Here is a 24,711-nt window from a genome sequence, read left to right on the forward strand (position 1 = left end):
CCGTGGGTAGGAAATTCTCTTATTGCTGAACCTCCTTTTTTCAAAAAAATTATTTTAACATGAAATAGTGATAGTCAGGGTTTGGCATTGTGGGACTCATACACACTCTCATTTGCTTTGTTTTTATTTTTCTCTTTATGTATACAGTTCCCTTACAAACTTGAAATATGCTGGTAGATTCAGGGTGGTGGAATAGCCTATGGTCTGCCGTGAACTACCTGTTAATTTTCTTCCTCACTTACCATGGGATAGAGTCTCCAAGATGCATACTTTGTCAACCAATCCATCGGTTAACAAATAATTCTTGAAAGCCCAGCAAGTTTCAGGGGTTCCAAGCCAGGTCTGGGGTAGGATGGAGGGATGAAGCAGCACAGCCTGGAGTTAGGCTTCATTTGCCCATGATGTCTCCCCTATCTTTACTGAAGTCAGTCCCTTTGAGACATTGAGTAAAGGAGGAAGTGGGAAGGTGGGAGTTGGATTAGTCTTATTTTTTGGCAGGGGGTATTGAGCCTCAAGGGAAAAGCTGGGAAACAGTAGCCCTGAAGGACATGCCCCAAATCAGGGAAACCAGCATTAAGACGAAGTAGCCAAGAAAAGCACTACCAAGTGAGAAGGAAAGGAAAGCCCAGCTTGCAGGAGTGTCACAGAGAGGTGGTGATGTAGACACAGAGGGTTCAAGGTCAACTGAGGGTCAACAAAGTGAGCACAATGTATTCAGGGCAAATGTGAAGCTTTGGTGCTGACCACCGTATAGTTTGGGTCACTGGGTCTCTAACCCCCCACACCCTGCTTCCTGTATGATACGGTGCTGCTGGTTCCCTTGAGAAGTACTTCTTAAAATTCATTCCGATCATGTCAGGGGCTACCAATGGTAAGATGCATTTTGGGAGGAGCAGGACGAGGAAAGCATGATTAGAAGGCTCAGCAGAAAGACAGAGAGAGTCTAGCATATGTATTTGATATAAATATTATAGTTTTACAGAGACATCTAGATCAATATGTGCCACATTTCATCTACCTCTTTGACAAAGTGAGCACAATGTATTCAGGGAAAGCTGTATAGGATTTTCAATTTACTCTGTCTGATTTATTGTGACAGGATAGCTCTGGGTTTTTTAAGTTCTTTATACTTGTTCCAGTAAAAATGGATATAGTATCTTTAAAAATAAACAGCCCAGAGCTGTGCATTTTACATTGTCTTCCTAGAGCGAGGCTCCGCTAAAGAAAGACCTAAGGCCTCCCCACCCTTGCAGAACCTGATTGCAGCAGGATATGCTGCTGTCCCTTCTCTTTGGCTTTTTTGAGGGAGTGTGGGAATGGTTGGGGGCAGTGGGGAGAATAAATAGGGAAATCAATTAGGAAGCGATTGCAGATGTCTAGACAAGGTATGATGATGGTGCGAACTAAGGTCGGACAGAGAACTGGAGCCCGGTGCGAGGATTCATCAGTGTCTGGTGGGTGCAGCCCAGTCAGCCTGGGCCTCTTCAGTGAGTGGCCCCAGGTCACTGAGGACTCACCCCCCCAATCTCCCAATTCCCAGCTGAGGGTGTCCTCCCTGGCACCAGCTGCTTTCTTTAATCAGAAGGCGTGAAACTGAGGGAGGTGTTGTGCTCTGGATCTGGCACTCATCTTACAACCTGTTTCCACATCAAAGAGAGGAAAGATGCTAGATTGAACAATTGCCAAGGGCTATTCATTCAGATGCTGAGATAAACATAAGAACATGGGAGGGGGCCCATTGGTGACTATCCCATGGTCACAGTTTCCCTTTTCAAAGGCTACTGGCTGTAAGAACCAGTATCCGAGGCTTGTGAAAAGCATGTAGATATTCTTTGTCATAGACCTAAAAGTCATCTTCAGTGGCTCTCTGGATGCCTCATTCAGTGTCCTCCTGTCCTCTTCTGCCTTCTGCCTTACGCCACTCCCCCTAGGTTGTCCTGTATACCTGTGAAATTGAGCTCTGAAACTGAAGTTCTGGCTCAACTTGGGCATGCAGGCTTTCCTGGCCCATCACCAAGAAAAGAGTAGAGGGATTGAGGAGAATGTGTGAGATTTCATTCTGGAGGCGGCAATGTTTAAATGGCAGGAGAAGCACACCCGTGTATATTTAGTGAAGATATGCGCATGAAATAAACAACTGGTAAATTTATGGTGACCCTCAATAGTGTTCATAATCATCAAACAGTCTTCTCATGAAGTCATCCTTACCCCTCCAATGCCGTGATCCACCAGCACTGCCCTTTTCAGTTAACCCCACCCATATTTATGGAGCCCTGACCCAGCACCAGGCACTACTTGCTCACACTGGATGAGTAATTCCTCTCCAGAAAGTGCCGTTGGATACTATTTTGCCATCGAAGATGCTTCCTTGTGCGTCTGAGGTGGATCTTTTATTCTAAGCCATGACCTGTTAGCTTATGTTTAGTTTATGTTACCTTTGTCCAATAAGTATTTGTTTGCAGATCCAGACCTAGCATTTAAAACCAAAATCTCATCAGATCAAAAATGGTTATTGATTGAGGTCTATTGGTCTTCTTCACAAACTGAGCAGTCAGGCCCTGTAGAAACTGGTCAGGACAATTGCTGGTGGTCTTAAAAAGTTCAGATCCACATCCACAGATGGGGAGAGATTTAGCTACTCTCATAACTGAACTTTCCTAAATATTCCCCATTGTAAATGGATCATTAAGATTCTTGTTATCTTCTAGATTCCGGGCTGGTAAGGAAGTCCTGAGCTGTACATGACATGTCTAAAATAGACATTTAAGGTAGGGCACGGTGGCTCGTGCCTGTAATCTCAGCACTTTGGGGGCCGAGGTGAGCAGATCACTTGAGGTTGGGAGTTTATGACCAGCCTGGGCAACAGAGCAAGACCCTATCTTTACAAAAGCCAACAGAAAATCAGCTAGCTGTGGTGGCATTCCTATAATCCCAGCTATTCAGGAAGTTAAGACAGGAGAATCACTTGAGCCTGGGAGTTCAAGACAGATTGGAACAATATGGGTTCTCCAAGGTTACCATGATAATGTACCTATGATTGAGCCATTGTACTTCAGCCTGGGCAACAGGGCAATACCCTGTCTCTAAAAAATAAATAAAATAAAATATAAAATAGAATGGACATTTGCATTACTTTGCAGCCCCTTGGCTTGCCCCAATCATATGGCTTCAGTTAAGTTTGGCTTAGAGTTCCTGACCAGTGGGACTTGTGATTTCTGCCTGTAATCAGACTTTCCTAAGACTATCATGATACCGCCTATCCAGTCAGACTCTAGTGATCTTGCAAAACTGTGATGGTTTATCCACTCCAGTCCCCAGACTAAACCTCTCCCTTGGCCAGTGGAGGATCCCTCCAACATCCACTCCACCACATATCCAGGAGGACCTCTGTGGGTCCATCTCTGCTTGCCCTGAAGGAGCAGAAGCTGAGATATACAAGCCTCTGCCCTTTCCACCACCACCTTCGTCTTAGTGGGAACTGAAGTGGGAGACCAAGATTGCATCCTGGGCAAGTCACTTTTACTTGCTGTGGGATGCCAGGCATATGACTTAAGGAAAGAGTTTCAGAGAGATTATCTGAAGAGACTCAGGTAGCGAGAACAAGGGGTTGTTGAAGGATTAGGTGGGATTACATAGGCCACAGAATACTTTATATTGGTTACATCCTAATTTACAGATATCATATGGCACTTACCCTTTTATAGTGCTTACCATGGGTCAGATTACTTGGCCCTTCCATGTATCATCTCCTTAGATATCAGGATAACTTCATGAATCGGGCACTAGCTCTGGCCCCTCAAAGGCTCTGGATTTTTAATTGTAAATGCAAAATTGCTACATTGTCCATGACTATTTAGTTATTTAGTGTCTGAGCTGAGTTAACACAGGGCTATCAGAGTATGAATCTCACATGGTAGATATGTAGGTGTTATGGAACCCAACAGAGATAACTTTGGATGGGGGTCTTTTTGGGCATTCTTCAAATCATGCCCTGTGAACAACCATTACTCTGCCTCCAATGAGGTCACACCCTGCTCTCTATCTTAGCATATTTTTGATGATATCTCTAATAATTGAGGATGCAATAAATTCTAGTTCTCTTCTTCCTGCAATAATATCCTTCCCCAAACTATGGCCCTAGAATCTTCAAAATTCTCGAAAATATTTCTGGTAAATAAATGTTTCCCATTCACCATCCATCCCTCATGCTCTTGCAGGGCCCTCCCCAGACACAGGCTGGCAGAAGCAAATCTCCTAATACTGACTGCTGAGTTAGAGGCAGCTTCTCCCCATCTATCAATTCTAACTGCATTCAAACATTTTCAATATGTGGGCTCCTTGATAACCTTCACTGTATGGAAAACAAAATGGAGGGAAATGATTATTGGCACAAAAAGGGGAGACCATAAATCTTCAAATCAGATATAGGACAGATTGGAACAATATGGGTTCTCCAAGGTTGCCATGATAATGTACCTAATAACTCTCCTTGGGCAAAAAGGCAATCTGCTTTCAATCAATCTCGCTTTTTTCTGAGCAAAAATACCAATTACGTTGAAGGAAGATTTTTTTCTTCCTTTTTTGATAAAGACAGCTCTCCACCCCAGAAATCACGCTGTGGCTAAAAGATATATATTTTCAATTGTCTACAATGGTATTGGATAGCTAGCACCAAATGAAAAAAGTCAATCCTTTTTTTCTCCTCGCTCTTGCCAACATTTGTCTACTTCTTAAGAGCAGTGAAAGTTAATTAAAGGCTTAAGGGATAATATTGATTGCATTGGAATATATTTTATATGTACCCAGCACATTTTCAAGGAAGAGAACCCTGACTTTTTCTAAGGCTGAATAAATCAGCCAGCTGAGCTTTTGATTCAAGGGTGAGAGGGGGGAACTCATCTTTTCCCCTTGCGCTTCTCACACATCTTTCCCAGGGATGAATGATTTCAGGAGAGGAGGAGGGATGCTGGCTGATGTTCATTCAGTTCTTTGCATCCTGGGTAGGAAGAATGAATGTTCAGGCATTTCCCCAGACCTATCATTGATTTGAGTCTAGCTTTGAGTAATAACCAGGCTTATGCTGGTACAGAACTTCGAACTTTACAATGCCTGGCACAGGAGGCTGTCTAGGTGGTATTAACCTCTCAGTTTCCTCCTGCATTGAATGAGAATAAGTACCTTGCCCACACTCTTGGTCGCAGAGCAGGAAATCACATCTGGCTTACTTTCACATCCAAGTGATGAGAACAACCTCAACCACCTATCTGTCCTGTGGAGATACCCACGCATTGGATTCACGTTGGCTTTGCTCCTAATCTTGGAAGTCTATGCACAGAAGACGTTAGAATGGCAAAGTAGCCCTATTGTCAGTTGCAAGGAAGTTAGGTCAGTAGGGGAATTCTGTTTCTCATTCACTTCAAACATATTTGGCAAATTCAGAGTCTGAAATCTTATTCCGAACATGCAAATTTGTTTGAAGTATTTTGTCCATGTAAATGTACATGTGCCACAAGAAACATTTAAAAATATATGATAAAATGCATATCATCCAAGTGTTCAATCTATATTGTGTATTCTGATATACTGTGTGTTACACTATGTTAGCCTCATACTACTCACCATATACTAATGAGGGGGTTAGTCATATGGGCTTTGGGCATAACATTTGGATGGGTGGCTAAGGGACCTTCATCAACCTAGCAGGAGAGCAAAGTGATCATGTTAAGCTGTCTCTTCTGAAGTAGCTCATTGACACTCTTCCCTCCTCTTGGTGGCTGCTGCGTGCCTGATTGCTAAGCACACCACCGTAACAATAACAGTCTATAATGGTGATATTATTAACTGCATCGTGCATATTATTGATTTACTCTTTGTTCTGCATCATTATCCTTTCACCAATGAGTTTACTGCATTATTCTCACATACTTAGTCAAGCACCAAATTACAACGAAAGGGCAGGCTCTTATAATGGCATCTAATGGAACATTGCATAAGCCATCATCACTGCCTCCTATTATGAGCCACCTCCAGCCAATGAGCTTTCTGCCTTATTGGAATGTGCACAGAGCAATTATGAAGTGCAAGGGACATGGCCATTCTAAATTTTACCCAGGAAATTACCATGCTGCATGTTCACCACCTGCCCAAGTCTCAGTGTGCAGCTAGAGATTCAGCTTCTGTCACTATCAGCCTGGGGGGCACAGGGACAGGAGTCGAGCCTCTTGCTACATACAGTCTCTTCACTAGAAGCCAGTGGTTTTTATCTCCACAGTCAGTCCCCGGGTTTTTGTCTTGCGGCTGACTCCTGCATCAAATGCTTACTCCTGACTGGGCATTATGTGGCACATATAAGTGGCCAACAAAGTCACATTGGTCCAGGAGCCCAGAGCGGTTGGAGGGACTGTCAGTCTCAACAATTGTGGAAGAGGGTCTCATGTCTTCCTTGTGAGCCACTACTTCCAGAAACGGAAGTCCAAACCACCCTCAAACAAGGCGAGCAATTCCAGCCTCATCCCTTCCCGGCATCTCCCCATCTTGAGGTAAATTCCTTTGGCTCTCCTGGAAATCCCAGGCACCCTAAGGAAGCAGCCCTCTGGGGACTCACAGCCAGCCGGCATGATCTTCCGTTCTATAGGCATCCCAGCCCCATTTAGCCCTGAGTAATGCTCACTTACTGTAAAGTGTTACATGCCCCCATTGTCAGAGGAGTTATAGTGGAAAAATGCAAAATTTCCTTTTTACTGCTTATGGCCAGCAGAGCCTATAACGTGTCAGGCCGCACATTAGCCACCCTGATAAAAGTCTGCTTTCTTACACACAAAATCATCATTTCAGCAAGATTTGTTATCTCATTACCTGATAAGCTCTATGTCATAAACCAAGACTCATATAGTAAATCTCCCCGGAGGACGCTTTGTGGGCAGAAAGGGAGAGATATGAATCTGCAAGGGACTTGATAATGCAGCATTTAAGCGCAAGCATAATGTCACTTATTGTTAAATGCATAAAACCACTTGGCCAAACGGTTGGGCTTTTAATAGGATTTTGTGCAGCATCAGGTGAGGAGCCATATGCCTTTTCTGTCTAGGAGTCTCTGAGCACCTGCTAGCACCGCTGCTTTGCCTCACTGCCCTCCGGGGATGGGAGCTGGGCTTTTATGGAGGCGGAGGGAGGAGATGAATGTTTCCCCTGCAGCTGCCTCGCTTCTGCTGTCTTGCCAGGGGGTGGGATGTGGGGTCCTGTCGCGGCACCTGGCCTGATCTAACTGGCCTCTCCTGTTCAGGCACATTGTGGTCTGCGGACACATCACTCTGGAGAGTGTTTCCAACTTCCTGAAGGACTTTCTGCATAAGGACCGGGATGACGTCAATGTGGAGATCGTTTTTCTTCACAAGTAAGAGCCTCCTACTGCTGTCAGACCCTCTGCCCAACCACACACCCTGTGAGGGACTCCCTGAATGTCTATACGAGTGGAGGTCTCGGGGAGATGGCACTGGGGATGGGACCAGAGTTGGATAAGCCATGATCCCTGCTGGCCTCATTGGAGAAGATATTGCAGAACCAATGGAAAGGGAAGCAACACACTGGTTCAATGATGAGAGCAGAGCCTGCCTCTGTGGAGGCACTTCTGGGACCACATCCGAGTTTATCTCTGGAAGAAATAATAGGGGAGCTCATTGTGGGTCCAAGTCATCCTCATTGTCCCCTTAATCTGGCGTGTCCACAGTATCGGCAGTGGGATGATGAGCTGTATGGTGTGGATACGTTAGGAGTGCAGAAGTGAGTTGGTGACCAAGTAAGACACCAACTTAAGAGGAAGCAGGACAGAAGGTAATAGGAATAACAACTGCTGCTCCTAGGAACCCCCAGCGTGGGACCCTAGCCAGTCACTGTACATACAGGCTCCCATTTACTCCACAGAGTAAAAATACATACTCTGGACTCAGATTCCCTGATCTGAATCCTGACTCAACCAACTACTGGCTGAGCAAGTTACTTAACCTCCCTGTGCCTCAGCTTCCTCATCCATAAATCGTGGAGATGATAGTAGTTCCTACCTAGTTGGGCTGTGATGAGAATGAAATGAATTAATCCATATCAAATGTGCAGAGCAGAGTCAGGCATGCAGTAAGTCTTCAATAAGTGTTAGCTATCAGCCTGAAAAATAACATATATTTGGTTGTATAATCCACTTAGGAGGTAGGTCTTATCTTGTGTGTTTTACAGGGGAGGAAACCAAGGTAGGTCCCTTCTACCCAATGTTGAGGTTTTCAACTTTGCCTAATCCTCTTTTTAGGTAAAAGGTAGTCTGCCCCAGGAATGGAGAGAATTAGGGGGCTCCACTATGGTGACATATGTGGTACTGTAGTTGTCTTATGGAGATGGGGCTATCATGGGGCCAGTCCCGGTACCACATTGCAAAAGTTCAGGACAAAGCTAACATGTTTGTGTTGGCTCGACATGCTGGCTACCCAGCACTCGGTCCTACTCTGAGATTCCACTGAGGTCGGCTTCCCTACAAACTCCCTGCTTTGTGGATCGCCGTCCTCTGGCATTTGCTCACAGAATACTAGACTTCTGACTTGTCATCATGTTGGGGCACTAACATTTTTCTTTTCTGCACTGATTTTTCCAAACTTTGAAAAAACAGACCAGGGTATGTTAGCACAGGAGCAGGTACCCACAGTTTCCGTTCAGTGCTTAGCCACTGCTGTGTGGCCCATCCTCTGCTGAGCGTTTTTGGAAAGTTCACTAGAGGTGTCGGGTGTAGGTTGTGCCCCCATATGGGTTAGGCATTTCAAGATGAAAACACATGCAACCATTAGAGACAACATTGACCCTGTGTTATCCAAGGGTGCTGAAGTCATTTTGATCAGGTGGCAGAAGTGACTGGGGACATCTCTTTCAAGGAGCATCAGTCTATGGTATTATCCGGACAGGCTTCTGAATAAGGTATGACTTGTCATAGGTCTGAAAGACTGGTCAGATTCGCATAGGCAGCCACTTTCTCTCATCCACTGCTTTAGTTTGAATAAACAAGCTGGTAAGGTGTGGTTGCTCATGCTTATAATCCCAGTACTTTGGGAGGCCAAGGTGGGCGGATCACTTGAGCTCAGGAGTTTGAGACCAGCTTGGGCAACACAGTGAGACTGCATCTGTACGAAAAATAGAAAGACTAGCCAGGCATAGTGGTACATGGCACGTGCCTGTAGCCCTTGCTACTCTGAAGGCTGTGGTGGGAGGATGGCTTGAGCCTGAGAGGCAGAGGTTGCCGTGAGTCAAGATTGCACCACTGCACCCCAGTCCCTGTCTCAAAAAAAGAAAAGCTGGCTGCTAATGCTTCCATTGCAAGATTCACCTTTGTATTCCTAACGTCTATCAATGTCTAGTAGATAGCCCAGTTAATTAACCTCTTGAAGCTCTGGGTTAATAACATACCTTCCTATAGGATTGTTTTGAGATTTAAATGAATACTCATCAAGGCCAGGCATGGTGGCTCTGCCTGTAATCCCAGCACTTTGGGAGGCCTAGGTGGGTGGATCACTTGAGGCCAGGAGTTCAAGACCAGCCTGGTCAAGGTGGTACAGCCCTGTCTCTACTAAAAATACAAAAATTAGCCAGGCATGGTGGCACATGCCTATAATCCCAGCTACTCTGGAGGATGAGGCACAAAAATTGCTTGAATCTGGGAAGTTGCAGTGAGCCAGGATCCTGCCACTGCACTCCAGTCTGTGTGACAGAGATAGACTCTAAGTAAAATAAAATAAAATAAATAAATAGTATTTATTTTACTTATTTATTTATTTATAATACTGTTTTACTATTATTTATTTAAAATGTTGTCTGCCATATAGTAAATGTTAGAAAACATTAACTATTATTATTATTATCATTATGGACTTCACAAATGTTAGGCAAGTGTTGTCTTATCACAGTCCCTGGCATATAGTAGGTTCTAACTAAATATCATCTCCCAGTACCTCGCACAGTATCTTATGGACAGTCTTTTTCATCTCTGCAGAATTAACAAATGAATAAATAGGTCACTTGTTTAATCCTCGTCCTCCAAAGAGAAAGGTATCAGTACAGCCCAGCACCAAGAAGTGTGATGAGTCGCATACATGTGTGTGAATCAAGAACAATAATGAGAGTAAATTAAGTCTGTCTGTGGCTGCTCAGAGTGACATTTTTTGATCCAGACCTTGGGGGATGAGAAGTCCATGAGACACAGAAGCAGAGATAAGGTTCATGATGGAGGGAACAGCAGGATGGCTCTCCCAGGGGAACCTTTGGCTAATCCTTGATTGTATTAGTCAGGGCTCTCCAATGAAACAGAGTCAATAGGAAACATATATATCAATATATCTAATACAGATATACATAGGTATCTATATGTTGATGCATCTATCTATCTATCTATCTATCTATCTATCTATCTATCCGTCTATCTATCTATCTCTAGAGAGATTTATTAGGAAGAATTGGCTTATTTGATTACAGAGGCTGGGAAGTCCCACTGTCTGCCACCAGCAAGCTGGAGACCCAGGAAAGCTGGTGGTGTAATTCAGTTTGAGTCTGAAAGCCAGAGAGTCAAAGAGACAATGTCAACCCCAGTCCAAGGATAGGAGAATGACAAGAGATGCCCAGTTCAAGCTGTCAGGCAAGAAGCAAAAGGGACAAACACCTCTGTCCTCTGCTTTATTGTTCTCTTCAGACCCTCAAAGGACTGGATGATGCCCACTCCCACAAAGGAGGGCAATCTACTGAATTCACTGATTCAAATGCCATTCTCATCCAGAGACTCTCCCAGACACACCCAGAAATCACACTGGATCTGGGCACCCTGTGGCACAGTCCACATAGAATGAGCCATCCCACTAGTGGCGCGGCCCAGCTTCCCTATTTATAAGATAGGAATTCCATTCATACCGAAGATAAGACATTTGCCCTGAGGTCTTGGCCTTCCTAAAGCCCATGAACCTCTTCCTTTTACCGTGGTACTGGTTTGGTTTTCAGTTGGGCTGGGGTTTTACTTCTCTTAAGTGTGAGTCTTTTATTTATGGCAAGCAAAAGGGCGACTGTAGGTCACAGCCTCTCCCCTGGGCTCCCTGTGGAAATTAGAGAGGAAGGAGCCCATGGAGGCTGAAACCCCCAAGTCCATTAAATTAATAGTGATTTCTTCTCTCCTTGTGTAGCATCTCCCCCAACCTGGAGCTTGAAGCTCTGTTCAAACGACATTTTACTCAGGTGGAATTTTATCAGGGTTCAGTCCTCAATCCACATGATCTTGCAAGAGTCAAGGTAAGGAGGAATAGGTGACTTCTGCTTTTATTCCATTTGGTGGAGGGCTGGGGGAATTCCTGACTCTGTGGTGAGGGGACACACCTCCTACTTTGGCCATGAGTCATCTCCTAAACACCTAATGAGATCAATCACATACCAGCAACCTTGATATCACCCTTCCACTGGTCCCAGGACCTCCTTCTGGTGGCATATGCAAGACTACCTGTAGCCATCCCACACTTGGACTGGTCATAACATGAAACTTACTTTGCTGGTTTCCTCAAAATCAGCTACTCATCAAGGAAGTAGACCAGTTGTATGGACCCAGTAGTCTTTATTCAACATCATAATCGAGTAATTCCCATATTGAACACTTAAGTTGGACTCAATATAGCTCTGACATCTCTTATTTACATCTGAAAGAAACATTAGGCTAAAATATAAAATAAAATTTTACTAAGCTATAAAACATTTCAACTTTCTTTTTTCCCCATCTAAGACTCAGAGTGTAAAACTAAACATACAGTTATCTGATATCATTGATAATGGGCAAATCTTTTTTTCTGGAACCTGGTAAGTTAGAACCTTCTCATAAAGCACACCTGAGGCTTAGAAGGGAAAGGTACGAGGCAAAATGGCATCTGCTACTTTACCTGTGTAATATAGATTTTATAAGTATGTTCAATATTTGCATGCCAGGGGGTGTACATTAATATAATGAATTCACTGAAGTCTAAATGCTAACCGTGGTCACCGCATAATTCTGTAAATAATATAATTGGCCAAGATGAATAATCCAAAAGGATTTGGATAAATTCTTTCTTTGCATTATTAGAGAAATCAGAGACGATTTGTGACATACCACAGAGGATATTATGGCCTCCCTCAAAATCCAGGAATGATCTATTAAGTACAGCATACCAAGTAGGACAGATTGCAGACCTGAACTAGCATAAGATTTCTTATGCTTATAGAGTCCAGTTAATCTTAATATCATCCAGACATAACCCAAGTCATTGCTTATGTAAAATCTTATGAGAATGTAGGGACAATTATTGTTCGTAGACCTAATTTAAAGCAAGCAATCATTAGCACATCAAACTCATGGTCCCCTCTAAGGAATAAACCCCTGTGGGCTCATGTTTGGATAAGTCAGTAGGTGTATTTTGAATTCAACTGTAACACATCATTTCATACATAGATTTGTTGTCTTTTAAATATCTGAATACTAATTGAATACTAAGCAATATGGTGATGTTATCTGATTTAGAGCTCTGATCTCTTCCTAGCCTATAGAAAATGAAGATGTGAAAAAGGTCAGATGAAAGACTTCGGAGTGTACATTTCTGAATCCCCAATACTCAGTTAACTTGCTAACTGGAGAGAAGAGATTTAACCCACCCACCTCCAACTCCTGATAGGAAGAATTAGGATGATGGTGCAGATGGTTGAGAAAGAAGTTGGGGAGGAGACTGAAAGGCTTAATTAATTGTTATTTAAAGAAATGTGGAAATCCTACAAGTAAGCAACGATGCCAGATGAAAAGCATAATTACCAAGGTACATGTTGTACCCTCCAACAGCAACAAGATGAAATGTTTATACCATAACAAGAACTTGTAACCTACACTTTTGACAAAAACTATAATTTCTCAGGCTCTCAGGATTGGTTTTTTTTTTTTTTTTTTTCTTTGCAAAGCACCAGCTTCCCCAAGAGCTGTCAACAGAGAGAGACTACAGTTGAGCGTGGCTATTTATATGTTTGTGTTCTGTGATTTTTCCTTTCGGTGTCTTAGATAGAGTCAGCAGATGCCTGCCTGATCCTTGCCAACAAGTACTGCGCTGACCCGGATGCGGAGGATGCCTCGAACATCATGAGGTAACTCTTGGGGCACTGGGGAAGGCCCTGGGCTTAGTCTGTGGCCGTTCATGGCCCTTTTGGGTCTTCTGCAGAGGACTATCTCTGTGAGGCCTTTTTGCCCCACAAGCCACCGTACAACTCACCACCTGCATAGGCCTGGGGGAACCAAGGCTGTCTGTGGGGGTTGGGGCAGTGGCACACAGGGTGTCACCAACAGGAAGCTCACCCTCAGCAAGTGGCAGCTCTGGGGCTTACAGCTGGCCTTGAGTTTGAGATTCCTTGAGACAGAACTAGAAAATAGATAGAGATGGGTGCTGGCCTGAATTAAAGTACCATGTTCGCTAAGGGAAATGGGCCTGAGATATCTTAACTAAAGGCAGATGCCCCCAGGGGACATTTTGCAATGTCTGGAGATGTTTTTGGTTGTCATAACTAAGGGACCGTGCTGCTGGCATCTGATAGGTAGAGCTCAGGGATGCAATGCACAGGCAGTCCCCACAACAGAGAATTGTCTGGCCCAGAATGTTAATGGTGTCGAGGCTGAGAAAACCCTTATGAGGGCTTTCCAAGTATGTCTACAGCATATTGATTCCTATCACCCCAGAGGGGAGTTTAGCGACCAGTTAGGCTGTTTCTTCCAGTTTCCCAAAATTAATGTTCTTTCTTGAAAGCCTTTTCAGTGCTTTTAATACTAATATGCATCTCTGAGATAACGTACTATAGAACACTTTCCAAACCTATTGGACTATAAGGCTCTGCTCCTTTCCCACCTCCCCCCACCCCCTTTTTTTTTTTTTTTTTTTGTAGAGACAGAGTCTCACACTATCACCCGGGCTGGAGTGCAGGGACACAATCAGAGCTCACTGTAACCTTGAACTCCTGAGCCCAAAGGATCCTCTCACCTCAGCCTCCCAAGTAGCTGAGGCTATAGGAATGTGCCACCACACACGGCCAATTTTTAGATTTTTTTTTTTTTTTTTTTAAGCAGGGACAGGGTCTTGCAATGTTGCCCAGGCTGATCTCGATCTCGATGTACTCCTAACCTCAAGTGATCCTCCCACCTGGGCATCCCAAAACTCTGGGATTACAGGAGTGTGCCACCGTGGCCCTGCCCTGCCCTCCTTTTTTTTCTTTCTTTTTTTTTTTTTTGCAGAACATCTTCTAGGGGAGGTCACACTGGGAAACACTGCCCAGTGCTTTTTCTGCACATGGGTTAGACCTGTCAACTGCTAATCTCGGCCCCAACTCCAATACCTTATTCTTTTCCTAATTCAGAAAAAAGCAATTGTTCAGTTTTTGTTCCTTGCATAAACCCAATAGTCACAAGGCATTTTGCTCCAGGTAGTTAGAGGCCCTTTGGAATTTGTCTTTTCTCTAGAATAAATTGTAGAAGAGTTAAGAGGGCTGAGAGGAAATGATAAAGGGAAGCTTCTGGAGAGATGAGCTAAATTCAGTGGGATTTCGGTCCCACTGCACTCCCAGGAACTTTTACCTAACTACGAACAGCCATCTTTTGGGCCAAAAGTGTCCCCTCTCCCTGCGGCTTGGTTTACTGCCTCCTGGGAACTTACCTGAGGTTGAAGGTCAGGAAGTTACCTTTATGTCCTGACAATGTTTGCATCCCCTTTGTCTTTGCTTTCCATCAGTGGCCCCAAGTGACAGGAGCTTCCCCCTCAGTGAGGTGGGGGAATTCCTCCAGTGCATCTCAGAGGAGCCAGTCCCCCCCTAAGCATCTGGTCCTTGTGTCTGGCAGGCAACATTTGGCACCATCTTCTCTTGCCACTCACTTTTCTTTGGCAATATGCTTAGTGAGGTCATTTTAAGGAAGATGATGCGTGAACTCTTCTAAGCATTGGGCTTGCCAGGCTGCGGAGAGAGGGTGGAACAGATTCTGGCATCACACCTGGGCCCATTCCCAAATCAGTTACAGCTGCAGAGTGGCTACACCAGAATCAGGCTTGGATGTGTCACTTGTTCCTTTCTTTAAAGTAAGAAGGATTTTCAACTTTTGACACCTTTTTCTGTCATTGGAAATGATTAAAAAAAAAAAAATGTAACCCTTTAAGGAACCTGGCTTCACTATGTTCAAAATTCCAAATGGAAAACCAAAAGAAGATGAAGCTTAACGTTTTGACTCCACAGAGATGTTTGGGGCTACCTGAGTAATAGCTTTGAAATGGGTGTTTCTCTTAATTGTAGTATTTTATTTAAACCCTAACTGTGGTAGGGTTAATATGAAGACACATGGGTACTAGGGTGACTGGCAGGATGAGGAGGCATAGAAATTACTGGTCAAGGGCCGGGCACAGTGGCTCACGCCTGTAATCCCAGCACTTTGAGAGGCCAAGATGGGCAAATCACAAGGTCAGGAGTTCAAGATCAGCCTAACCAACACGGTGAAACCCCTTATCTACTAAAAATACAAAATTTAGCTGGGTGTGGTAGCGTGTGCCTGTAATCCCAGTTACTCAGGAGGTTGAGGCAGGGGAGTCGCTTGAACCTGGGAGGCGGAGGTTGCAGTGAGCTGAGATTGTGCCATTGCACTACAGCCTGGGCAACAGAGCAAGTGAGGCTCCGTCTCAAAAAAAAAAAAAAAGAAAGAAAAAACAGAAATTACTGGTCAAAGGTAGTATCAGAAACATAATTAAGTAGAGCCAGAACTGAGGCCCTGGCAGCAAAAAGAAGTGGGAAGTTCAGGGTTAAAAATGGGCTTTGTCTTTCTCTTATTTGTATAATCCTCCTTCCTCCTCAGTTTAATGAGACCAATCTGCCTCCTTTGAAATTAAAATGTCAAAGATCCATTTGAAATGAGCTAATGCAGAAAACTGGCTGAAGCTGTGAACTGCAAGGCAGGGCTGACAGAGGCTCAGAGTCCTTGAGTTATAAGCATGGGCCAACACAACACTTTTTCAAAAATAAAATGAAATCCTTCAAGTGCAAAAACCCAGGGTGAATTTGTGCTGGGAGAGGCTTTAGCGTGATCCATTTCCTAAATTCATAAGTTGCAGCTTTTCAGCTAAAGCTGCTCCCTGGCTGCTTTCTATCCATTTCTGCACTAAAGGGGGTGAAGTGGGGAGCACTGCTGGGTGGGAATTTTGTGGGGGCGTCATAATAAATGCACTTGCATTTCTGATTAGGCTTAGGAGGTGGGCCTTTCTGTGGAATTCCATTCTTTAGCCTTCCTTGTCACAGAAGGAAATGTACAATGTCACTTCTGACAGACTCGGTAATGACAAAAACCATAACTTACACGTGGAGAGAACTTTTAATGATTTCAAAGCATTTTCACATCTGGTCTCCCATTTGCTGCTCATACCAAGCCTGTGAAGTAAATAAAGCAGGTACTGTTGCTCCCAGTGTCCAGATGAGGAAACAGGAACAGAGAGCCCAGGGTTTTCCTAAAAGTCGCGCAGTTCATTAGTACAATAGCTGTGACTGGAACCCAGGTGTTTCCATTCATCTGCCCTCTGCCACTCCCTTTAGCACCATGATTGATGTGGGGAGGACATGTGAGGGCTGGGGTGGCTGCAGGCCATGCTTAACATTGAGTTTGGACTGCGGGCAGGTAGGAGACAATTTTCCACCAGCTCATGACCCCCACAACGCCTTGGCACTTATTTTTAACCAGCGTTTAAGTCATCATTTTCTCTATTAGCTATGGAAGGCTGAGTCCTTGATCTCATCCTAAGAGCCCTGCTTAGAAATCATTTTTTGTGACAGTGGCCAAGTGTGTGTCACAATTAGAACCATTTGTCATCCTGCTTGTTTGATTTGTCATTGTTGTCTCGAGTTGTTAACTTGGAGAATTGGACTCAGCAGATTATTCTGGGCTAGTCCCTAGGGTGTGGGAGATTGCAAACCTCTGAGGCCCCATGATTTGGGCTTGCTTTCGATGTCTGCATAGGCAATAAGCTGGCATCCCCTGCTCCAGGCCCCCCAGTCCCCAGCACACACGTGCATACATCCCATCCCCAATGTATTCCAGGGGGCCGTCAAATTTTTCATGCCCTGGACACAGACTGCAGTTGTTTTGTGATTTTGTTTTCATGCTAGCAAGAGGTATGGTGGTGGGAACACTGTTTCACCTGGCTCAGTGTCTGCAACCCCTCAGGATAGCCCTGGCTGCTGGTCCTGATGCAGGATAGTTGAGCCCCAAATTGGGGCTTAGCCCATGAAGGTTTTTAGCTTCCCCCATGAAAGAATTCAAAGGCAAGCTGGTGGTAGGGCAGAAGGAAATAGCTTTATTAAAGCAGCAGTATTACAGCTCCGTGACTGCTCCTGCAGAGGGGGCTACACGATAGAGTAGCAGCTCTGGGCAGTTCTGCTGTCATATATATATATATCTACTTTTAATTGCATGCAGATTAAGGGGCAGCTTATGCAAAAATTTCTAGGGAAGGGGTAGTAACTTCCAGGTCATTCGGTCATTGCCATGAAAGGCAAGTCCCATGAGCCCAGTGCAGATAGAAGCAAGTTCTTTGAGCTGTCTTTCTCTGTCCACCCTGACACTTAGGCAGTCGTATTAAAGGGTTTCCTCTTTCACGGCCTTCTTTGTTCCTCATGGTGGCTTCCCAAAATTGTATGTAGTGAGAGATGGAACTGGGACTGGAATTCATCCATGCATTGCAACTTGTTTTCAGGAAAGGACCTGGTATATGCCTGTAAAGTTATATCACTATGAACATATTCCAAGAGATAGTTGATTTCATAATTGGACAACGGGCTTGAAATATGAAGCATTTCAATCCCCTATGATCTAGTAATAGTAATGTTCTAAGGCCTAGAGGATATAGGGAAGCTCCTGGGTGTTGCCATGGCAATGGTAAACTGACAGGGCACACTGCTGGGCATGTCCAGTGGAAAGTTGCTTCTGCCCCATCCCTGTTTCAGCTAGTCCTCAATTTTGTCTGGTATCTGAGCCCTGCCTCTGGAATCAAGTCCTGCCTCCTACCTCAGTCCCATGGGTACCCCATTTGGAGATAATAAAATTGATGTTTTGGTCAGACACCATGCATAAGGCAGACCTGTCTCAGCGTTGGTTCTTTCTTTTTCAGAGTAATCTCCATAAAGAACTACCATCCAAAGATAAGAATCATCACTCAAATGCTGCAGTATCACAACAAGGTAGGAGTACAAGAGCCCGGTCCAGGCCTGAAGACACATCCACAGGTCCAGCCTCTTATTCCTCATTATACAGCCTCACACACACACACACACACACACACACTCACATGCTCACATGTGCACAACTCAAAGACCTGGGTAAAGAGGTGTGATTGTTAAAAATCTTCCTGGGACATTTCTTTCCCTCCCTCCCTCCCTCCCTTCTCTCTTTCTTTCTTTCTCTCTTTCTCTCTTTCTCTCTCTTTCTTTCTTTCTTTCTTTCGATGGAGTCTCACTCTTGTTGCCCAGGCTGGAGTGCAATGGCATGATCTCGGCTCACCACAACCTTCACCTCCCAGGTTCAAGTGATTCTCCTGCCTCTGCCTCCCATATAGCTGGGATTACAGGCATGCACCGCCATGCCCGGCTAATTTTGTACTTTTAGTAGAGATGGAGTGTCTCCATGTTGGTCAGGATGGTCTCGAACTCCCGACCTCAGGTGATCCGCCCGTCTCGGTCTCCCAAACTGCTGGGATTACAGGCATGAGCCACTGTGCCCGGCCCATTTCTTTAGTCTAAACAACGTGTTTGCATTTGGTCACTGGAAGGATGCTCCTTCACGTACTGATTCATTCATTCGGGAAGTGTCTATTGGAACCCGAGTTTCAGAACTATTGATGTACTCTTAGATCCCATCCATACTTAAGTTACAACAACTTTCATTTGTATGTGATGCAGTCATTTATTTATTCAGTAAATATTTACTGAACACCTACTGTGTGATTAGCACTCTCCCTGACACCAGCAGGAATATCAGTGAAGGAGAAGCCCTATTTTGTGTCCTTGGGGATTTAGCAGTCAAGGTGTAGAATGCTCCAGGCAAGTGAGCGATAGGATTTCTCTGTCTGAGCCCAGGTGAACTAGTGAGTGTGTAATGTGCTCTGTAAGAGTATAATGTGGAACACATTTCCAGAGTCCAGATGAGAATTTGCAGAGTTGAATCAGAAAAATAGGAAGCTATCCAGAGATTAAACAGAAAGGAATTTTCTTTGTGTTATAGCTGACAATGGGGGATTGATTAGAAAGAAAACAAACGTCAGAGTCTATGCTGTTTCCCTGTGATTACTTCTCAGTAAACCAGAGTCCAGTGTCTCATTCAAAGGCAGTGCTCCTTCTCTCGTCCAGTCAGTGAACTTCCAAAAAAACAGCTTTAGGGGAGGGAAGGTGGCACCTTTCTCCATTTGATGCGGTACCAGTTGTGTCCTTAATGAAGCCTAGAAACCAGAGGCTGCACAGTACCTGGAGCCAGGTGTCCTGTCTGCACAGAATAACTCCCTGCTGGGTTATGAGTGACAGCGTACCCCCTCTTATGGGCCATATTCTCTACAAAATAGGCAGTCAGGTGATTCAGAGAAAACCCCATTCTGCCAAATGCACCAGCGCCATGCCGTTATTTCTTAATTGCTGGCAAATGCTGGCCCATTTTGCTGTGTGGAGGCCCATCAGAGGCTGTCACTGAGTGGAGCCTGCTGTCGGTGACTGGCCCACCACCCAGAATGGCTGACTGCTGCCAGCCACTGCCCAGCCCTTGGCAGGTGGCTGCCTTGCAGAAGGTGTTGTTCTCCAGCCAGCAGATTTGGTGGTGGGCACCCAAGGTCACATTTGCCTATTCGTCTCTGCAAAACAGTGTCCCAAGGACACTGAAGAGATAAAGTGAGGATATTGGTAACGCACGGGCATCAAGCTGGAAAAGTTTTTGATGGAAGCCCCTGTAGGTGGAGGTGAATTTTATTAGCAAGGCTGTGACTGGTGACAGCTCCTGCAGCAACGAGCTCTCCTTTCATTTGTGATCTGAAATTTCATTTAGTGTGGGAGTGCTTTAAGCTGTTGTTTAGATTTTTGACTGAATTTAGATTGAATAGGAAAATTAATGTTGTATGTTTAGAAGGGGTTGTCAGTTCCTTTTTTTCTCTTTCCAATGAGTGCTGATGCAGCATCTTCAAGAAATTAAGGAGGATTTTAGCTCTGTGGTTCTTGTCCAACTCAAAGTAGCTCAACTGGCCTAGGATCCAGACAGTCCCTGGTCAGTAATCACATGATCATAGCAACCTGAATGTCTTTGGCAAACCTCTGTGTTGTGATTATTCAGAAACAATGAGGAAGATATCAACCAATTCATGATTATTTGCTTAAAACACATTTTGTTTATTACCATCCCAAATTATTTGAGTTTTGGGGTTGGGCAGAATCACTTACAGATCCTTGGATGATTAATAAGGACACAAGGAATAGAGTGACTTTGACACAGGACATTTTGTTGTTGTTTTTCTTTCATACCTCTCTTCTAGAGAAAGAACAAAATGTCCACTCATCATTTTTTGTCTTTCGTTCCTTGAAGAATTGCAAATGGACATTCTTTACCCTGCTTCACAGTTTTGCTCTGTTTCCTGAGATGCTTCCTACTCTTTCAATACATTTTCTTCCTCTTCCCTTTCAGCATTTTTTTTTTCTGCCTTTCTTGGCACTTTTTGCTGCACTCATCCTAGATGCTTAGAGATCTCCATGCATTACAACTTGCTTTCAGGAAAGGACCTGGTATGTGCCTGTAAAGTTATGTCACTATGAACATATTCCAAGAGATAGCTGATTTCAGAATTGGACAGTCTTGATATATGAAGCATTTCAATCCCCTATGATCTAGTAATAGTAATGTTCTAGGGCCTAGAGGGATGTAGGGAAGCTGCCTACTTTCTCTTCATGTAAAAATGGCCCTGAGTTTGTCATCATCATAATTGTAGACATTTGGGTCATATTTTATGGTTTTAAAAGAGCTTTGACATCCATTATCTTCTTTAGTACTCATTGGACCATCTGTGCATTTTAGCATCCCAGGGTAACTTCAGAGCAGGGCATCTAAGCTCTGTGCAGACAGCGTAACTCTCCTGGGCACAAATCATGGCCACCATTCTGCAGCCAGTGAGCGGAGAGACAGAACAGCTTACTGCCACCAACTCTTTAAATGGAGCCACAGCCCGTTGAGCCAAACTGTGGTTCCTGAGAGTAGGCATTACAGAAGGGCTGATGCTCTCCAAACTGTATCTTTTAATATCACTAGAATTCTTGGAGAGAAACGCTTTCATGCTGGCCATCTTTTTCATGCTGGCCCGGCATCTTCTGATTTGAGTGTAAATGGCTCAAAGCTCTTCAAGGAAAGATTGGTTTATAACTTCTTGGAAAAGTGTCACTCCTGATGACTTACCTGTCATTGGATTTTTTATTTTTCTGAAAGACTCTAGTGAAAGAGGCCTGTATCTCTGGAAACCAAGTCCCATGAGCCCAGTACAGATAGAGGCAAGTTCTTTGAGCTTTCTTTCTCACTGTCCACCTGACACTTGGGCAATCATATTAAATCGTTTCCTCTTTCATGGACTTCTTTCTTCCTCATGGTGGCTTTCCCAAATTGTATGTAGTGAGAGATGGAACTGGGACTGAAATTAATCTCTCCTGGTTGTCCAGGACAGCCTGTTTCCAGTTCCTTCTCCATGGAATGAAGGAGGGGTGGTGAAGTAGCAGAAATGAAGAGCAGCCAGATCTGCCAGATCTGCTCTTTATATTATCCAAGTTAGGGAGAGAGGATTTGCCTCCAGACTTCTGGGCACTAACACTGGCATTTTTCATCAGACTCAAATTACTTTAAATGGAAAAGGACGAAGTTTCCAGAAACAAAGGATTTACGTTCCTGGGTCAGTCTCCTCTCTTTGTTTCATGCACAGAGATTTCCCTCCAAGCGTTCAGCAGGTCACCCTCACTCCTTCCCTGCATTGGAGAAAATATAATGCCCAAAAAAAGAGGGCAAAGAACCCTGATATAAGGAACGAACTCAACTTTTCTATGTAATCACATGGCCAAGTGTCAAGGTGGACAGTGAGAAAGAAAGCTCAAAATATGCCTACAGAGTTCAAACCAGACAGCGCCATGGGGGACCCAAGGATGAAATGCCTGAGCCTCATACCCTAGGTAGCACATGCGGATAGGAGAGACTTTCTTTGAAAGGTTTGGCTTGTTTGTTTGAAGTTGCCATGAAGGTTCGGAGGTGTCTCTTTAGGGCTTCGACCAAAAAAATCTCCTTTCATACACAATGCTTGACTTGTTCATTACTTAAACTTAATTTCTCCTCATTCTTCTCAGGTTCTCAGATGATGTTACTGCAAATCAGTATTTCTCAAGTTATACCAATGTGTTCTCTACAATGCCCAGGAAGTAAAAGGGAAAGTGGCCATCTGAAGCCAGTGGAGAGTAGAGAAAGGAAGGGATAAAGGGTAGGGCTAGTTGTTGGAATTGAGTCTGCAGTGTGGGGAAGGTCCTTTGATAGCTTGATAGCTTGACAGCAATTACCATTTGCTGTGTCCCCTCTATGAGACTATTTTAGCCATTCTCTCATCAGGGAGGGCACAGTCATCTCTCCCTGGAATAACCACTTTTGGCTTAGGATGCACAAGATTGTCACAGAAGTGGATTTTGCAAGAAGGAATTTCACAAGAGTGGCATTTTTGAAAGCAGAGTGTGGAACCCTTGGACTTACTCTTTGTTTCCACAATGAAATCTTCCATCTTTCTAGTTCAACTATTGTATATTGTTCTGAAAGTGAAGGGAAGACTCCCTTGGTGCTCCTTGTGTTTGCTGAGATGTGCAGAGAAATAACAACTCCAAAGCCATAGAATCTTGGCATTAGCAGAGACTTAGAAGGGCTGTCTGATTCAACCTCCTAGTGCAGAGCAAACGTTCTTTCCATAGTAACTTGGAGAAATACTTACTGAGTCTTAGGGACAAAGACCTTTCATTTTTTAAGGTAACCTTCTTCGTTTGGTAGACAAATTACATTCTTAGGAAGTTCATTTATAAAACAAGACAAAAATCTGCTTTCTTGGAATATATACCAGTCAGTCTTAATTCTGGCTTCTAGAACAAAGCAGTACAAACCTAATCTTGGACACAGCAGCACCTGAAGTATTCAGATGTAATTATCCTGTCTCTGTGAGGACGAGAGCCTTCTTCAGGCCAAATATTACTGGCTCTCTTAACTGTTCCTCAAAAGATCTTTTCCAGACACTACCTCCTCTTGTCTTTGTCACTTTTCTCTGGAAGTTATTCAGTTGATCATTTTCCCTCTTTAAATCTGACTGAAAACTGGATCAAGTACTCTGGAACTAGTATGACCAGTTCGCAGCAGAATGAAATGTTCATTTCCCTTGATCTGGAGAGCATTTCTGACAAGTAGATGCTGGTTTTCTCTGTAATGTCACATGGCTGGCCTAAAATTTGAGGTTTTAGTTACCCACACACTTACATTTAGCTTTGTGTGTTTTGTTTTCTTTTATTTCTCTCCTGCCTGCTGCCAAGCTAGGTCTTCTCATTTTATATAGTTGATTTTTTTTAACCTAAATGCTGTACTGGACATGAAAGCCTTGTAAATCTTTTTAATTTGGTCTTTTGCCGATTTTTCCAACTCTGGAGAACCTTACTTTGATTCTTTCATCCAATGTCTATGACTCTCTGCTTCATGCCACTTAAAAATAATTGGATGAGCATGCCGCTGGGTCCTTGTCTCAGGGCCTGACATAAGGGTTGAATAGGACCAGTCTATTTGCAAAAGATTGGAAACATCAACATTGTGATTCACCTGATGTTTTAGGCCAGTGGTTCTCAAAGTGTGGCCCCTAGATCAACAGCATCAGCGCCACCTCCAACTTGTGAGAAATGCCAAATTCTCCAGCCTTACCCTAGATCTACTGAATCAGAAATGCCGGCGGTGGGAGCGGGGGGTCAACAATCTGTGTTTTCACAAACTGTGCAGGTGATTCTGATGCCCGCTCCTGATGCCTGGGAGTCACCGATCTGGAGTATTGGAAAGGCAGGTAAAAAAGAAACTGAAAACATACAGACATTTGGCACTCTTACAGTCTATTTGAGGACTCAACCTAACCATTTAGCTAGACATCTTAGTAACCCCAGCTGATGTGTCTGTCACAAGAGGAAATTCCCTCTGGGCTCTATTTGGCTAAATGGCCAACCCAGGGGAGGACTTGGGCTTGGTACGTGCAGAAGCAACGGTCCAGAGAGACTGAAGTGTGATGAGCAGAAGAGTTGCGTAAAACAGCAAACATCAGACCCCAGCAAGGGAAAAGAAGGGCAAGACTGAATGGCCCTGAGTGGTCGGGCAATGCTGCATTTCCCAGAAGAAATGTTGAACAATCGAACATTTAACAGAGCGAGGTCTCATACCTGCTTTTCTTTCCCCAGGCCCATCTGCTAAACATCCCGAGCTGGAATTGGAAAGAAGGTGATGACGCAATCTGCCTCGCAGAGCTGAAGTTGGGCTTCATAGCCCAGAGCTGCCTGGCTCAAGGCCTCTCCACCATGCTTGCCAACCTCTTCTCCATGAGGTCATTCATAAAGGTAACGTCT

The 24,711-nt window shown here is 44.2% G+C and overlaps 1 protein-coding gene across 25 annotated transcripts in view; it reads left to right on the forward strand.

The window, feature by feature from the left end:
- Window positions 1–24,711, forward strand: part of KCNMA1 (potassium calcium-activated channel subfamily M alpha 1) — a 759,311-nt gene that overhangs the window by 537,943 nt on the left and 196,657 nt on the right. For all 25 annotated transcript variants that reach the window (XM_065520852.2, XM_065520843.2, XM_065520844.2 and 22 more), the window contains exons 10-14: window positions 7,283–7,393; window positions 11,196–11,301; window positions 13,079–13,161; window positions 18,198–18,267; window positions 24,547–24,702. In XM_065520852.2, coding sequence (XP_065376924.1) covers window positions 7,283–7,393; window positions 11,196–11,301; window positions 13,079–13,161; window positions 18,198–18,267; window positions 24,547–24,702 — 526 coding nt within the window. The remainder of the gene's footprint in view (window positions 1–7,282; window positions 7,394–11,195; window positions 11,302–13,078; window positions 13,162–18,197; window positions 18,268–24,546; window positions 24,703–24,711) is intronic.

The sequence above is a fragment of the Macaca fascicularis genome, chromosome 9 (genome assembly GCF_037993035.2).
Source record: "Macaca fascicularis isolate 582-1 chromosome 9, T2T-MFA8v1.1".
Lineage (NCBI taxonomy): Eukaryota > Metazoa > Chordata > Mammalia > Primates > Cercopithecidae > Macaca > Macaca fascicularis.